At 38.2% G+C, this 18,239-nt stretch overlaps 1 protein-coding gene across 4 annotated transcripts in view; it reads right to left on the reverse strand.

Annotated features, from left to right (window-relative positions):
• Positions 1–18,239, reverse strand: part of LOC124607339 (serine/threonine-protein kinase MAK) — a 271,551-nt gene that overhangs the window by 163,071 nt on the left and 90,241 nt on the right. For all 4 annotated transcript variants that reach the window (XM_047139644.1, XM_047139645.1, XM_047139646.1 and 1 more), the window contains exons 5-6: positions 16,935–17,147; positions 16,572–16,743 (exon numbers count right to left, since the gene is read on the reverse strand). In XM_047139644.1, coding sequence (XP_046995600.1) covers positions 16,572–16,743; positions 16,935–17,147 — 385 coding nt within the window. The remainder of the gene's footprint in view (positions 1–16,571; positions 16,744–16,934; positions 17,148–18,239) is intronic.

Below are 18,239 nucleotides of genomic sequence, written 5' to 3' on the forward strand. Positions count from 1 at the left end.
AGCTTGCTCTAAAGATGACTTATGTTTAAAAATGTAAATTAATGCAGATGAGTAGGAAAACAATCCTGTAACATTTGAATACAGCATTAGTATGGTGCTGCTTGACACAGTCACATCAATTAAATATCTGGGCTTAACAATGCAAAGAGAAATGATATAGAATGAGCAAATCAGATTGGTAGTAGGGAAGGTGAATGCTCAACTTTGTTTTATTGAGAGAGTAAGTGTAGCTCATCTATTAAGGATAATACAGGGTGCCCAAAAAGAATGACCCAATTTTAAATAGAATTATTTATTAGGAAGAAGGGCTTAACACCAACAAATTGCATACTAAATTATTCAGAAAAGACAGAAGTTTATAAAAATCCATCATAAATGTTCGATATGTCCTCCATTGGCTGCACAGACAACATTTAGCCAATAGCCGAATTCATCCCCAAACTGAGAGTAAGGTGTCTTCTGTCACTGAAGCTACAGCAGCTGATATTCTGGTTTTTAGTTCATCAATGTCACGAGGTAAGGGAGGAACATAAACACATTGTTTAACATATCCCCACAGGAAGAAATCAAATTGTGTTAAGTCAGGGGATCTAGGAGGCCAAGAGTGTCAAGCCTGGTCTCATGGTCCTGTACGCCCTCTCCAATGTTGAGGCACGTTGGCATTGAGGAAACTGCACATGTTGTTGTGCCAGTGTGGTTGTGCTCCATCTTGCTGACAGATGAAATTGTCAGAGTTAAGTTGTGGGAATAACCAGTTCCATAGCATTGCAAGATATGATTTTCGTGTTACAGTTTCTTCCTCAAAAAAGTAGGGTCCATAGACCTTGCTTTGTGAAACAGCACAAAAAACATTCACTTTTGGTGAATCACATTCGTGTCCAATTGTTTCATGAGGATTTTCGAGCCCCCATATATGCACATTACGATGGTGAACCTTACCACTAATATGGAAAGTTGCCTCATCGCTGAATATCAACTGTGACAGGTCCTCTAGAAAAGCATTGCTAGAGTCCACTTGCTTCACTTTGTCAGTATCTCGAAGAGCTTGTACCAGTTGCAATCAGTATGGTTTGAGGGCTAAACGATGCCGTAACACGTCACACTGTCATGTGTGGTAATGCAACTTCTCAGCTAGCACAACACGTAGACTTGCAGGGGCTCTGCTCAAATGCTCATCGGATTTGTTCCACTGTTTGTTCAGGAATGCATGGCTGCCCAGGACTTTTGCCTTTACAGAGGCACCCTGTTTCTTCAAACTGTTTATACCACCATCAAATGTCCTTTGGTAATGGCGGTTTAGCACAAAATCGAATATGAAACACCTGCTGAACTGTGATCACTGATTGTGTATGACTAAATTCAATAACATAATACGCCTTCTGTTGTGTGGACGCCATATTTTTCGAGACCGGCTTCATGCTCCATGTCAGCACTCGTAGCGACACCTAGCAGATTTTTTCTGAAACTCTAGACCATGCCGATTACATCCAGCGCTGTTTCCATTACCTAGTGACATCTGTCTCAATATTATTACAAGTTAAAATCAGGTCATTCTTTTTGGGACATCCTGTACAATGTAAATGGATAGATGAAAAATCTACTCACCAAGCAGCGGCAGGGAAACATACACACAAAAGGATTTAACTTTTACAAGGTTTTGGAGCCAATGACTCCTTCTTCTGGCAGAAGAGGTGAAGGGGAAGGAAGACGGGTGAAGGAAAAGGACTGGAGAGGTTTAGGGAAAGGGGTATAATTCAGAAAAGTCACCCAGAACCCCAGGTCATGGGAGACTTACCAGACAGGATGAGAAGGAAAGACTCATCCATTATGGAGACAGAAAAAGGACGCTGATGTGAACCATTCTTGAGTACTGTTCAAGTGTTTGGTATATCCACCAACTCAGATGTCAAATTGAATGAAGATATCAAAGCAAATAAGAGGCATACTGCTTGTTTGTTACTGGTACATTCAATGAGCAAAAAAAGTATTACAGAGTTGTTTCATGAACTCAAATGTAAATCTCAGAAGGGGAGAGACTATTCTTATGATGAAGCAGCTGAAATTTAGAGAACTGGCATTTGAGGGTTGGGTTGGGTTGGTTTGGTTTGGGGGAGGAGACCAGACAGTGAGGTCATTGGTCTCATCGGATTATGGAAGGACAGGGAAAGAAGTCGGCTGTGCCCTTTCAAAGGAACCATCCCAGCATTGGCTTCGAGCGATTTTAGGGAAATCATGGAAAACCTAAATCAGGATGACCAGATGTGAGATTGTACTGTCATCCTCCCAAATGTGAGTCCAGTGTGCTAACTATTGCACCATCTCACCTGGTGGCATTTGAGGCCAACGGGGCTTGTACGGAGGCTTATAGATGGTTATTTTTCTCTCAATGCATTTGCAAGTGGAACAGGAAAGGAATTACCAGATGTGGGCTTGCAGAGTGTGTACGTAGATGTAGATATGGGAGGTCTGTATAAGCTACAATATCGAAGAGTTTCAGTTTTTTTCATCATGCTGTAAGTTGTGAACTTCATTCATCAATGTTCATATGGAGACCATATATTTATATATCTGTTGCATTCTATAACAGTGTGTTCTGCATTTCCTTCCAGACCTTACTCAAATCTTCTATTAAAACTCTTCTGAATTCTACACAGTGTATGAGGTATGCTAGGTCATAAATCATATTATACTCTTTGATTGGGCAGCATATCTCAATCGGAGTCACTCATGCACACTTGGAAAAATTTCTTATATGCAATATGCTGGTTTCTTTGTGTCCAAGTCATGTCACTAATCTGTGGGAGTCATGTTACCATTATGTTAGCACCCAGTCCTCAACTTGTTTTTGTTTAGGGTGTGTTGTAGAGAGTATTTGTACACATTGTGATGTCCTGCCTCCATAACCTATAACACAAACTAAAATAATGAACCTTCATGCCCACTACACATATTGCTAAGAACACCAATAGTACTCCTACAGGGGTAGTGCTGAACACACCAGTACTTCTTAACAAAACACGTTTTTGGATTTAATAGAATTTTTTGGCTGCATGTCCACTCAATCATTTGTGACTCAAAACACCCACAGCACTCTTTTTGTTGTGCATGTCTGCAACTCAACATCTTCACTACATGGTGAGTAGCAATCTATTCTTTTCATAATACTGCCATTACTCCAGTATTAGTTTTACTGTTTGGTATGATGACTCTTCTAGTTTTGCTCTGCTGTCTTTTGTTACAACCACCAATATCATTTGCACATGTATTAACACTGTCAGCACATGGGCTTCCATCAAGGGTATTAACAAAAGTTCAAGATGATATCCCAGATTATAGGAGCTACACACCAAACTTCACAGACATCATTTAGCAATTTTTCAGATAATTGTGACAGCAGTTGTCATCCATTTAAAAGTCATTTCTTACAAGGGAAGCTCCCCATCACAGCCCCCTCAGGTTTTGTGGTAAGATGGCTCAGTGGATAGTCCGTCAAAAACTGAACACAGATCAAGCATGAAAACAGAAAGGAAGTGTACTGAAATGTGAAAAAAATCAAAATAGAAACAGTGAAGGTTGAAGGAAAATAAGTTCAATATAGTGCAGCCTGAAACAGTAACAGTGTCATGCTAAGGTGGTCATGGTGTTGGACTGCCATGTTCAAATCCATCTCGTGCCCCGTGCCCCCCGCCCCCGGTCTTTTTTTTCCAGAATAGTACGAACTGTCCATCCGGTCATTGAAATGTTTGTTCTCTTTCTGTAGTCTTGGCAGTTAATAATAATAATAATAATAATATTTATTCAACATTGAATAATCAAATACAATCCCTAAAAATAATACAGTTTCAGGACATCATACAGATTATTCTTCTGAATACGTCAGTTTATAAATTACACACTAAAGATTTGTTTGTATTAATAAATTTTACATTTTGATGGATTTTACTTTTGGTAGTACACAATCACAATATTACAAATATTGTTTTTATCAACATTATATTAGTTGTAGGTTACTTAAAACCATGAGCTTGACATACTTATGAAGCACTTTCCATACAGATATAACACTCGTCTAGGGAATAAAAAGGGTTTTCAATTAGAATTCTTTTTAGCTGATCTTTTAATTTGTTAGTAGGAAGGGTTCTGAGACTTTTTGGTAGGGCATTGGCTAGCTTCAGCCCAGCATGAAGTGCATTTTTTTTTTTTTTTTTTTTTTCATATAAAGCTGTTCTGTGGCTATTTACATGGTGTCTGAACTTTTGCCTTGTATCACACTGGTGCAGGTCACAGTGGAAATTGGGATTTATTGTTTTCACAAGCAATATAACATTCAATATGTATACACCTATAATGGTAAGCACACCTACTTTTGGGAACAGATTCCGACATGATTCTCGAGGTTTGGCACCACAAATAATTCTGATAACTTTTTTCTGTAGTATTAATAATGTACTTAGGTTGGTTTGAGTTGTTGCACCCCATATTTCTACAGCATAGTTTAAGTTTGATGAGAATAGGGCATGATAAGCAGTTTTTAGTACACACATGTCCTTACAATATTTGCTAATCATATTTATAGCAAACACATTCTTCGACAGCTTACATGCTAAGGAATCAATATGCATGTCCCATTTGAGGCTGTCCTGGATTGTAATTCCCAAGAACTTTGTCCATTTTTCCTTTTTTACAATGTCATTTCCTATGGATAATTTCATGTTAAATTCTATTTGTTTCCTTGCGTTAAGTTCCATCATTGCAGTCTTTGAAGCACTTACATTTAGATGGCTTTCATTAAAATACTTGACTATTTCATTATATCTAAAAAGAAAGATGATGAAACTTACCAAACAAAAGCGCTGGCAGGTCGATAGACACACAAACAAACACAAACATACACACAAAATTCTAGCTTTCGCAACCAATGGTTGCCTCGTCAGGAAAGAGGGAAGGAGAAGGAAAGACAAAAGGATATGGGTTTTAAGGGAGAGGGTAAGGAGTCATTCCAATCCCGGGAGCGGAAAGACTTACCTTATGGGGAAAAAAGGACAGGTATACACTCGCACACACACACATATCCATCCACACATACACAGACACAAGCAGACATTTTCTGCTTGTGTCTGTGTATGTGTGGATGGATATGTGTGTGTGTGTGCGAGTGTATACCTGTCCTTTTTTCCCCCTAAGGTAAGTCTTTCCGCTCCCGGGATTGGAATGACTCCTTACCCTCTCCCTTAAAACCCATATCCTTTTGTCTTTCCTTCTCCTTCCCTCTTTCCTGACGAGGCAACCATTGGTTGCGAAAGCTAGAATTTTGTGTGTATGTTTGTGTTTGTTTGTGTGTCTATCGACCTGCCAGCGCTTTTGTTTGGTAAGTTTCATCATCTTTCTTTTTAGATATATTTTTCCCACGTGGAATGTTTCCCTCTATTATATTCATATCATTGACTATTTCATTAGTTACACTGTTGCATTGTACCTCCAGACCTCACACTATTGATGTGTCATCTGCATACAGTATTTTTGTACAGTTAGGAGAACAATACTGTATATCATTAACATAAATCAAGAAAAGAAGGGGTCCCAAGACAGTACCTTGAGGCACTCCATAATTGATATCAGTAATTTTAGATTTGTAAGACCCACTGTTTGTTTTAAGCAAGACATATTGTTTTCTATTGCTCATATACGATTTTATTAGCTCATAGCCAGTTCCTCTGATACCCAGGTTCCACAGCTTGGCAAGTAATATGGTGATGTTGACACAATCAAAAGCTTTTTCTAAATCAAGGAACACTCCAGTTACATACTCCTTGTTCTCTATGGCTGTTATTATTTTGTCTATTAATTGTGCTGCTGTTACCGATGTTGACTTGTTTTTCATAAAGCCATTCTGATTTTCAAATATTAAATTGTGTTGACTCAGGAATGTCATTAGTCTAGTATAAATAACTTTCTCAACTACCTTAGAAAATGCAGGTAAGATTGAGATGGGGCGGTAGTTTTCAGTTTTAGATTTATCACCTTTCTTGTGAATTGGGGTTACTTGTGCTGTCTTTAGACTATCTGGGAAACAACCTGATGCAATTACATAATTTACTGCTGTGGCCATGGCATCAGATATGTTGTCTATGCATCTTTTCAATGTACTGATAGACAATCCATCATAGCCTGCTGATTTTGTATTTTTTAATGACATTACTATGTTTTTGACTTCCTTGTTATTGGTTGGGGCCAAGTATATGCTTTGTTTGATTGGAATGCCCCTATATCTATGCTGAAGATTCTTAAAATGGTCATTGACAGATTTTTCAACAGAAGAAAAGTACTCATAAAAAACATTTGCAATCTGACATTGACATTTTATGACATGCCCTTTATGGTTTATAGTAAAATCACTTGTTGATCTATCCTTACAATCCCTAAAGCTATTTACTACTTTCCAAACAGCTAAACCTGTGTTAGTAGAGTTTCTTAACATTTTGGTTACATATTTACTTTTAGTTTCTAGCAGAAGATCTTCATAGTAATCCTGATAGTTCTTAAATTCTACCTTAAGTCTATTATTATTGTTATTATTTATCATTACATATTATAAATACAAAATCAAATAGGGGTAATGCAGGAGTAGGTTTAATAATGAATAAAAAAAATAGGAGTGCGGGTAAGCTACTACAAACAGCATAGTGAACGTATTATAGTGGGCAAGATAGACACGAAGCCCATGCCTACTACAGTAGTACAAGTTTATATGCCAACTAGCTCTGCAGATGACGAAGAAATTTAAGAAATGTATGATGAGATAAAAGAAATTATTCAGGTAGTGAAGGGAGATGAAAATTTAATAGTCATAGGTGACTGGAATTCGACAGTAGGAAAAGGGAGAGAAGGAAACATAGTAGGTGAATATGGATTGGGGCTAAGAAATGAAAGAGGAAGCCGTCTGTTAGAATTTTGCACAGAGCATAACTTAATCATAGCTAACACCTGGTTCAAGAATCATAAAAGAAGGTTGTATACATGGAAGAATCTTGGAGATACTAAAAGGTATCAGATAGATTATATAATGGTAAGACAGAGATTTAGGAACCAGGTTTTAAATTGTAGGACATTTCCAGGGGCAGATGTGGACTCTGACCACAATCTATTGGTTATGAATTGTAGATTAAAATTGAAGAAATTGCAAAAAGGTGGAAATTTAAGGAGATAGGACCTGGATAAACTGACTACACCAGAGGCTGTACAGAGTTTCAGAGACAGCATAAGGGAATAATTGACAGGAATGGGGGGAAAGAAATACAGTAGAAGAAGAATGGGTAGCTCTGAGGGATGAAGTAGTGAAGGCAGCAGAGGATCAAGTAGGTAAAAAGATGAGGGCTAGTAGAAATCCTTGGGTAACAGAAGAAATATTGAATTTAATTGATGAAAGGAGAAAATATAAAAATGTAGTAAATGAAGCAGGCAAAAAGGAATACAAATGTCTCAAAAATGAGATCGACAGGAAGTGCAAAATGGCTAACCAGGCATGGCTAGAGGACAAATGTAAGGACGTAGAGGCTTATCTCACTAGGGGTAAGATAGATACAGCCTACAGGAAAATTAAAGAGACCTTTGGAGAAAAGAGAGCCACTTGTATGAATATCAAGAGCTCAGATGAAAACCCAGTTCTAAGCAAAGAGGGGAAAGCAGAAAGGTGGAAGGAGTATATAGAGGATCTATACAAGGGCGATGTAGTTGAGGACAATATTATGGAAATGGGAGAGGATGTAGATGTAGATGAAGATGAAATCGGAGATACGATACTGCGTGAAGAGTTTGACAGAGCACTGAAAGACCTGAGTCCAAACAAGGCCCCGGGAGTAGACAACATTCCATTAGAACTACTGACGGCCATGGGAGAGCCAGTCCTGACAAAACTCTACCATCTGGGGAGCAAGATGTACGAGACAGGCGAAATACCCTCAGACTTCAAGAAGAATAGAATAATTCCAATCCCAAAGAAAGCAGGTATTGACAGATGTGAAAATTACCGAACTATCAGTTTAATAAGTCACAGCTGCAAAATACTAACAAGAATTATTTACAGACAAATGGGAAATATCGGAACACGTGAGGCAATACTGACCCTACGACTTATCTTAGAAGCTAGATTAAGGAAAGGCAAACCTACGTTTCTAGCATTTGTAGACTTAGAGAAAGCTTTTGACAATGTTGACTGGAATACTCTCTTTCAAATTCTGAAGGTGGCAGGGGTAAAATACAGGGAGCGAAACGCTATTTACAATTTGTACAGAAACCAGATGGCAGTTATAAGAGTCGAGGGGCATGAAAGGGAAGCAGTGGTTGGGAAGGGAGTGAGACAGGGTTGTAGCCTCTCCCCGGTGTTATTCAATCTGTATATTGAGCAAGCAGTAAAGGAAACAAAAGAAAAATTTGGAGTAGGTATTAAAATCCATGGAGAAGAAATAAAAACTTTGAGGTTTGCCAATGACATTGTAATTCTGTCAGAAACAGCAAAGGACTTGGAAGAACAGTTGAATGGAATGGACAATGTCTTGAAAGGAGGATATAAGATGAACATCAACAAAAGCAAAACGAGGATAATGGAACGTAGTCGAGTGAAGTCGGGTGATGCTGAGGGTATTAGATTAGGAAATGAGACACTTAAAGTAGTAAAGGAGTTTTGCTATTTGGGGAGGAAAATAACTGATGATGGTCGAAGTAGAGAGGATATAAAATGTAGACTGGCAATGGCAAGGAAAGCGTTTCTGAAGAAGAGAAATTTGTTAACATTGAGTATAGATTTAAGTGTCAGGAAGTCGTTTCTGAAAGTATTTGTATGGAGAGTAGCCATGTATGGAAGTGAAACATGGACAATAAATAGTTTGGACAAGAAGAGAATAGAAGCTTTTGAAATGTGGTGCTACAGAAGAATGTTGAAGATTAGGTGGGTAGATCACGTAACTAATGAGGAGGTATTGAATAGGATTGGGGAGAAGAGAAGTTTATGGCACAACTTGACTAGAAGAAGGGATAGGTTGGTAGGACATGTCCTGAGGCATCAAGGGATCACAAATTTAGCATTGGAGGGCAGCGTGGAGGGTAAAAATTGTAGAGGGAGACCAAGAGATGAATACACTAAGCAGATTCAGAAGGATGTAGGCTGCAGTAGGTACTGGGTGATGAAGGAGCTTGCACAGGATAGATTAGCATGGAGAGCTGCATCAAACCAGTCTCAGGACTGAGGACCACAACAACAACATATTGGAAAAGTCTAAGTTTCTCTCTTGCTGTTTTTACTTCATGATTTATCCAGTTATTTTTTTGTATCTTTTTGCAGTCATTTACTGTAAAGGTCATTTCTGGACATGAGACATTGAAGCAATAATAAAAATCTGATGAAAACTCACTGAAAGTAATGCTGTTTTTTTCATCCCGTTTTAAGCTTTTTAGCAAACTGTTGAAATCTTTAACATTGTCGTCATTGGTGATTCTTTTTGTCACATATTGTTTCTCTTTTCTATTGACATGAAGATTTTCAGCTTCTATCAATACCTCTACTGCGTAGTGGTCAGAAATGGCAAGCTTCAGAACTGATGCCCTGCATGTAAAGTGGGACATGTTAGTTATAATGTTGTCAATGCATGCTTTCACACTATTGACCTCTCTAGTGGGCTCGTTTATCAGAAATGTTAAGTTAAATTGAGCTAGTATTAGCATTAGTTTTTTAGATACAGAGTCATTGGACAACAAGTCAATGTTTATATCTCCAGTTAGTATTATGTTAACCCAGCCATTTTTATTGCAGTGTTTACTGTCAATGTCAACAAGCAGTTCATTAAGAACATCAAAGAAACTATCTAGGCTACCAGATGGAGGTCTGTATAGGCCTATAATAATTAAGTTCTCTTTCCCCCACTTATAATTAATTGCTGCTATTTCTATTACACCCTCAATGCTGAAAGCACTTACATCTATTACACTATAATTACTACCACTGGCTGCAAAGATAGCTACCCCACCATCACGTTTCTCTTTTCTACTGAAGGCAGAGCAAAAGATCATGGAAAGTGGCTTACATACACTAATTAGCGCATCTGTGTACCAGTGTTCACTTATAACTAAAACATCAGGGTTATCAATTGCTGCAATGGTATCCAACTCATGGTGCTTATTGCCAAGACTTTGAAAGTTCTGCTGAATTAATTTGAAAGTGAGTTTGGATTGTTGAACGCTTGATGGACGTGTCACCCTACCAGAAACACTTATACATTTATCCCTAAAAAAGAAATATCAGTTGACAGAGTGGGTTTGGTATTTTTCACTATCCATTTATTCAAGTTGGTCTGTTCCCATGTACTGGGAGCCTGGGAAGAATCAGCTTTACCTGGTGTTTTCAGCAGCCATTTGTGCAATGTTGTCTGTCTATACCCATTCCTGCAGTCTTCTTGTGTTGTGGAGCACTCATTCTTCGAATGTGTGTGTTTTGAGTATACGTTGTTCCTAGCATTTACGACAATTTCACAAATAATGGACGCTAAGTGACTTTTTCCGCACCAATTAAGGTGAAGGCCGTGAGTGGTGTAAAGATCTCTACTAAAATGTTGCATGTTAGCCATTTGTACATTTGCGTAACGGTTGCAAATTTCTGCATATTGACTGTTTGTATATGCTACTGCCCTGTTTACACACGAGAATTGAGGCAAGTCATACCTGTGTGGAATATCGAGAACAATGACGTTTGAGTCATTTAGATGGTTTAGAGCAGATTTTAGGGCATTAACAGCATGCAAACCATCGTTGTGCGCAACGTCATTTGCACCACCACATATTACATGAAGTCTTGCTTCATTGTCTTTCGAGAGGTATTGTTTACAGCTGAAAGCACTTGGTCAAGACGAGCGCCAGGTTTAATAAAACCTGAAGCATTTACTTCACTGTTTATGCTTTTTATTTCGTGGTCAAGGCCTCTAAGATGACTATCACCCATTAAACATACGTTTATTCTTCTTGCTGCATTTGCGGTGTTGGTTAAATTAACTGTCATCTTGAATGTTGAATTTACCTTGCTTCTGTTTACGAGTGACGGTTTTGGCCGCCGAGGTTCCACATTTTGCTTAATAATAGACTTTTCTTTCAGATGGTGCACGATTTGATCTTTTGTAGATAGGCCTACTGTTTTTTGGAGCATGGCAGGAGAATTTATTACTAAAGACGATGAAATGATTGCGCTATGGTTAGCATTACCAGTACACCCAGAATGTGTTGGAAAACTAGAAATGGCGACAGAATCTTCGGTCACTGTGTACACTTTATTTCTGTCGAATTCACTTACACCCTGCTCAGCGGTTTTTAGTTTTCTATGATCATTTTCAAGACATTTGAGTCTATCAGCTAACACTTTGTTTTCTGCCAATGATCTGCGCACAATTTCTTGCAACGAATTAATAGTTTCAACTAGTTTTGCTTTGTCAGGATGGACTTCACATGTTACACACTTACATTTTGATCTGGATGATTTTTCACTGCGAGTTTTTTGCGTGGCACTAGACACCACACAGACATCTCACAGAAATAAAAACAACAAACAGATGGATGTGAACTATGTTACAACAAAGGAATTCAAGAGCCAAAACTTCAAAATGGAATGCAACTTCAAAAATGTTAAAAATATATGGTTTGACAGAGTACAGATAAACTGTGTGATTGTGAAACTGTCTCGTTCATTTGCTACAGCTTATGTGACAAACGTATTGTTTTAATCATTTCCTTGAGAATGATCACATTCACATTCATACGAACACCTAAATTGGACACACGTTCTGTCACTAATGCCGTGTATGACATGCCAGATGTTGTTTTTCAGTGAAGGATTTGGTTGACTTGTCACCTTGTCATCAAACATTTGCGATTCCCATTTGAAAGCCACTTTCTTTCGGCTGCTAATAGAGTAGGCATGCAGAATCTACTGTCATTATAGATCACTTCATTACACCTCACTGTTGCAATTAGACATTACACCACAACAGATACAAATTTGAATACAAAAAAGAAGAAGAAGAAGAAGAAGAAGAAGTAGCACAAGGGAGGTTTGAGAGAGGTTTGACAGGGGGCACCCATATGGCAGTCCAGAACTGTAACCACTTGACCACAACAAAGTTGCTGTTTCAGGCTCCTCTATATTGCACTTCATGTGCTTTGACCATTCACTGTTTCCAATTTTTTTTTTTTTTTTACTTTTTTTTTTTTTTTTTTATTTATTTATTTATTTATTTATTTTTTTTTTTGACGGGGAGTTTTCGATTGTTAGTAGTAATACAGAAAACCACTGTATAGCCATTTTGAGACATTCAGCTCCCTTAACAAGCATACAGAACAGGACACTATAAGATGTCAAATGTTTCAGCTATGTTGATGGTATCCCAACAGTGTATTTTACCAGTATTGCATTTTCAATGGTCAGTATATAATTTATTTCATCACCTATCTATGGTCTTCTCTTACCATACTAAAAACTGGTATTTATTAAAATCATGGATGTCTCCATGGTCTGAAGTCTAGTAGACAGTAGTTTCATCTTTCCAAAAGAACACTCAAAACTTATGGATTGCTATGATTTAATGGCTTTGGGATCATAACTGAGTCATATCTTTATTATCATTACCTAATACATACTTGAAGCAAGCATTTATTGAACAGTGTTATAAGATGAGGCACAGCCTGCAACTTTTTTTTGTTACAATACCTCCATGTCCTGGCAGTTCTTCAGCAAAGAAAACACACACACACACACACACACACACATTCACACAAGCAAGCACAACTCACGCACAAGTGACCCCTTCCACTAGCAGCATCGGTCGGAGCTACTGTTGGAAGCATTCATGTGTGCTTGAGATGTACTTGCTTGTGTACGTGTACGTGTGTGTGTGTGTATGTGTGTTTTCTTTGCTGAAGAAGGCTTTGGCCAAAAGCTGTAATGCATAACAGTCTTTTTGTTGTGCCTGTCTGCAACTCAATGGATGACCTTTATGGTGAGTAGCAAATCTACTATATTTACGCAAATCTAATGCGCCATCAAATGTAATGCACACCCCAATTTTAAAAATTAAATTAATAAAAAAAAAGGAATTTTGGCACATTGCTGATAAGGTATTTTTGTATTGTTGAAATTTATTTTACAATGCTAACTTTATTTCAAACAATAGTGAATATATACATGAACTATAAAAAGCAATAATAATTTATTTTTAAATTACTTATTACGGTAATAAGTGAAATTTCCATTATTAAAAAGAATGCCTAACTTGATTACCTACATGACATACAAAGAAACATACTGTAAATTACAGGCATTACTCATCATTATTCACTAATGTCATCATCACTGGAATCCTCCGAAGAGTCTACTTTAGAAATAGATCCATTTCCCCCTTCACCACCATCCTCGGTGTTGTTCCTGAGCACATCATCTTCACTGCCATCCAGAGTATTTGAAATACAGCATTTCTTGAATGATTTTACAATCATTGGTGCTTCGATGCGTTTTCAAGCAGCTAAAACCAAGTACGCAATACTGTAGGGTGCAGCACGTTTAATTTTTCCTGACAGTGTCAGTTTTGATTTGGCTCACAAAAACATTTTTTCGTACTGTTCCTGAATGTAAACTTTGAAAGGTTTATTAATACTGACATCCAGGGGTTGTAATACAGAAGTCATTCCTCCAGGAATAATAACAAGATCACTGGGTAAGCTGTGGATCTTCTTTTTTACATTGTCATTGAGATGACCACAAAATGCATCAAGACAAATCATTGATGGTTGCTTGGAAAGTCCACCAGGATGTAGTTCCTACACGTTTCAGAGCCAGTCAAGCATCAAAGTTTCAGTCATCTATCCCCTCTCTTGATTCCGAAGACTGACGTCATTAGGGAACAGCTTTCGGAGTCTTGGGGCTAGTTTTTTGCTTGAAGATTAAACAAGGGGGAAGTTTTTCCCATCAGCTGTGATTGCCAGCATTACTGTTATGCACAGTTTTTCACACCCAGATGTTTTGATGGTAACTTCTTTTGTACCCTTCTCATCAATTGTGTAATTACATGGCATATCAAACCAAACTGGAGTCTCATCAGTGTTGCCTATTTGGCCCATCAAAAAATTTCCGGAGTGTGATAACATACTGCTGAAATTCTTGAAGTTTCTTCTCAAAATCCTGTGGAAGCTTTTGGCATATTGTACAGCATCACAGAGATAAGCCCACTTGTTTCATAAAGCAATCAATCCATCCCTGGCTAGCCTTAAAATCTTGCTTCGGAATATTAAGAGCTGCAGCCACTTCTTCTGCTTTTTTTACTATGGTGTCACTGGTCACATGTTGCACATTGTTCCTCCTTTCTCAGACGAATTCCAAAACATTTACTTCAATGTCAGGATGTCTTCCTTTGTGAGGTCCAGTGAATTTCTTTCTAGTAGTGGTAGTTGCAAATAATCTCAATTTCTGTTTCTTCCATAAGTGAACATTAATCTCAGCTACATTGAACTCTCTTCCTGCCCTTCTGTTAGCATGTTTTTCAGCATAAAGAATTACTTTAAATTACTTTACACTTGAAAGTAGCTTCATACAATATTCTTCTCTGCTTGCCTTCCATTGCATAATGAAAACACATTACCAGCTCTTTTAACTTGATAACTTCTTACCCAATTTACATCTTCTCTCTTTAATTCACAGATACCATACCTATATTTTCTCTAGAGTTAAATAAATGTTTTACTACTCCAGATCACAAGGGGTAAGAAATAACGGTGAACAATTCAAGTTTGTACTCAAATCTAATGCACCATCAAATCTTATGTGCACCCCAATTTTTAGTATTTCACATGGTAAAAAAAGTGGGCACAAGATTCGCGTAAATACGGTATTCTTTTCCTAATATTATATATAAAAACAAAGATGAGGTGACTTACCGAACAAAAGCGCTGGCAGGTCGATAGACACACAAACAAACACAAACATACACACAAAATTCAAGCTTTCGCAACAAACTGTTGCCTCATCAGGAAAGAGGGAAGGAGAGGGGAAGACGAAAGGAAGTGGGTTTTAAGGGAGAGGGTAAGGAGTCATTCCAATCCCGGGAGCGGAAAGACTTACCTTAGGGGGAAAAAAGGACAGGTATACACTCGCACACACGCACATATCCATCCACACATACAGACACAAGCAGACATATTTAGAGACAAAGAGTTTGGGCAGAGATGTCAGTCGAGGCAGAAGTGTAGAGGCAAAGAAGTTGTTGAAAGACAGGTGAGGTATGAGTGGCGGCAACTTGAAATTAGCGGAGATTGAGGCCTGGCGGATGACGAGAAGAGAGGATATACTGAAGGGCAAGTTCCCATCTCCGGAGTTCGGATAGGTTGGTGTTGGTGGGAAGTATCCAGATAACACGGACGGTGTAACACTGTGCCAAGATGTGCTGGCTGTGCACCAAGGCATGTTTAGCCACAGGGTGATCCTCATTACCAACAAACACTGTCTGCCTGTGTCCATTCATGCGAATGGACAGTTTGTTGCTGGTCATCCGCTAATTTCAAGTTGCCGCCACTCATACCTCACCTGTCTTTCAACAACTTCTTTGCCTCTACACTTCTGCCTCGACTGACATCTCTGCCCAAACTCTTTGTCTCTAAATATGTCTGCTTGTGTCTGTATGTGTGGATGGATATGTGCGTGTGTGCGAGTGTATACCTGTCCTTTTTTCCCCCTAAGGTAAGTCTTTCCGCTCCCGGGATTGGAATGACTCCTTACCCTCTCCCTTAAAACCCACTTCCTTTCGTCTTCCCCTCTCCTTCCCTCTTTCCTGATGAGGCAACAGTTTGTTGCGAAAGCTTGAATTTTGTGTGTATGTTTGTGTTTGTTTGTGTGTCTATCGACCTGCCAGCGCTTTTGTTCGGTAAGTCACCTCATCTTTGTTTTTATATATAATTTTTCCCACGTGGAATGTTTCCTTCCATTATATTGATATCTTTTCCTAATATTGTTGATATTCCAACCTGGAGTTTCCATTGTTTAATAATGGTCTATTTCAGTGAAAGTGGGGAGATGTAAACACTGTAATACTTCAGTGAACCAGGCTGTCCTAAAAAACTCAGTCAGTTTAATTACTTACAGGTTCGATGGTTCATAATTGTGATCTCTCACTACGGTATGGAATGAGCCAGTAACATAAATTAAAGTTCTAACATGTTTCTAAATCTCCTGCAAGAATCCATATCTTATCATAAGTCCCAAACAACAGTGATACACATTTCAAACAAATAACTTGATTACACTGAACAAATTGTAATAGTCTTAATGCCAGGGACTCTCTGTAACTGTTCTTGCACATCTCTCACTAAGTCTCCTCAAATATCTTTTGTGAACATTCTAGGATAGTCTACACGTTGTCAAACCTCCCCACCGTTTTTCAAACCTTCAGTAAAAATGTCCTACTTAATATCCACCATTTTCAAAATTTAAGTGGAACCAATAGAGCAGTTCTATAACCAACAGCAGCACTTTCAATACTGTAACTTTGTACCTTATCTGGAGTGCCAAGGATGGAACAAATTCTAAATATTTCATCAATTTCACTGTTTCCTGGAAATAATGGGCGAAACGTATATAGTTCAGCCATAATGCAGCCAACAGCCCAAATGTCAATTGGACTGCTATAGTTTGTGGAATGCAGCAAGACCTCTGGTGCACGGTACCTGTAAGGTATGCCACAAATTGCATTGTAGAAAAATTATTTAATAATGTCACCAATAGAGAGTTGCTGTAAACAATATGAACTAATCAGATTTAAAATAATCACCTCAACTTATTCATACTATTGATTGAAACAGTCAACAAATTACAAGCAAAGAACTAAACTTGTTTAATATGATTGAAAGAAACTTACCATCTAGTTGATACATAGTCTGTGTAAGGTGGACGAGACCTTATTTCTCTGGCTAAACCAAAATCAGCTATTTTAATCAGTTCAGGTCCCATGCAAAGCAAATTTTCTGGTTTCATGTCACGGTGAAAAAATCCATGCCTATGCATAAAAGCAAGTCCTTGGAGGACCTGGTACACCATGTTCCGAATGACTGGTTCAGGAAACAGTTTCTCTCTACATCAATAAAAACGAGAAGACTTCAGTTTTCATACAATTAATTTGCCTTCTTTTAAAATTTATAAGACATTTCCTCTGACCACAATTTATTCATTATGAACTGCGGATTAAAACTGAAGAAACTGCAGAAAGGCGTGATTCCAGGAGATGGGACCTTGATAAACTGAAAGACCCAGAGGTTGTAGGGAGTTTCAGACGAAGCATTAGTGAATGATTGACAAGAACAGGAGAAAGGAATAGAGTAGAAGAAGAATGGGTAGCTTTGAGAGGTGAAATAGTAAGGACAGCAGAGAATCAAGTAGGTAGAAAGATGAGGGTGAGTAGAAATCCTTGTGGAACACAAGAGATATTGAATTTAATTGATGAAATGAGAAAACATAAAAATGCAATAAATGAAGTAGGCAAAAGGCTATATAACCTAAAAATGAGATCGACAGGAAGTGCAAAACGGCTAAGCGGGAATGACTAGAGGACAAATGTAAGAATGTAGAAGCATATAACACTAAGGGTAAGAAAGATGCTGCCTACAGAAAAATTAATGAGACCTTTGTAGAAAAGAGAACGAATCACCTGTAGAGATGCTTGGATGGAAAATCAGTCCCAAGCAAAGAATGGAAAGCACAAAGGTGGAAGCAGTATATAGAGGGTCTAAGCAAGGGCAAAGTACTTCAGGGCAATGTTACGGAAATGGAAGAGGACATAGACAAAGAAGAATTGGGAGATATGATACTGCGAGAAGAATTTGACAATGCACTGAAAGACTTAAGTCAAAACAAGGTCCTGGGAGTAGACAACATTGCGTTAGAGCTACTGATACACTTGGGAGAGCCAGCCATGACAAAACTCTTCCATCTGGTGAGCAAAACATATGAGACAGGCGTAATACACTCAGACTTCAAGAAGAATATAATAATTCCAATTCCAAAGAAACCAGGTGCTGACAGGTGTGAAATTTACTGAACTATCAGTTTGATAAATCATGGCCGCAAAATACAAACACAAATCCTTTACAGAAGAAATGGGAGATATGATACTGCGAGAAGAATTTGACAATGCACTGAAAGACTTAAGTCAAAACAAGGTCCTGGG

Source organism: Schistocerca americana, chromosome 3 (assembly GCF_021461395.2).
Source record: "Schistocerca americana isolate TAMUIC-IGC-003095 chromosome 3, iqSchAmer2.1, whole genome shotgun sequence".
In the NCBI taxonomy this organism is placed as follows: Eukaryota; Metazoa; Arthropoda; class Insecta; order Orthoptera; family Acrididae; genus Schistocerca; species Schistocerca americana.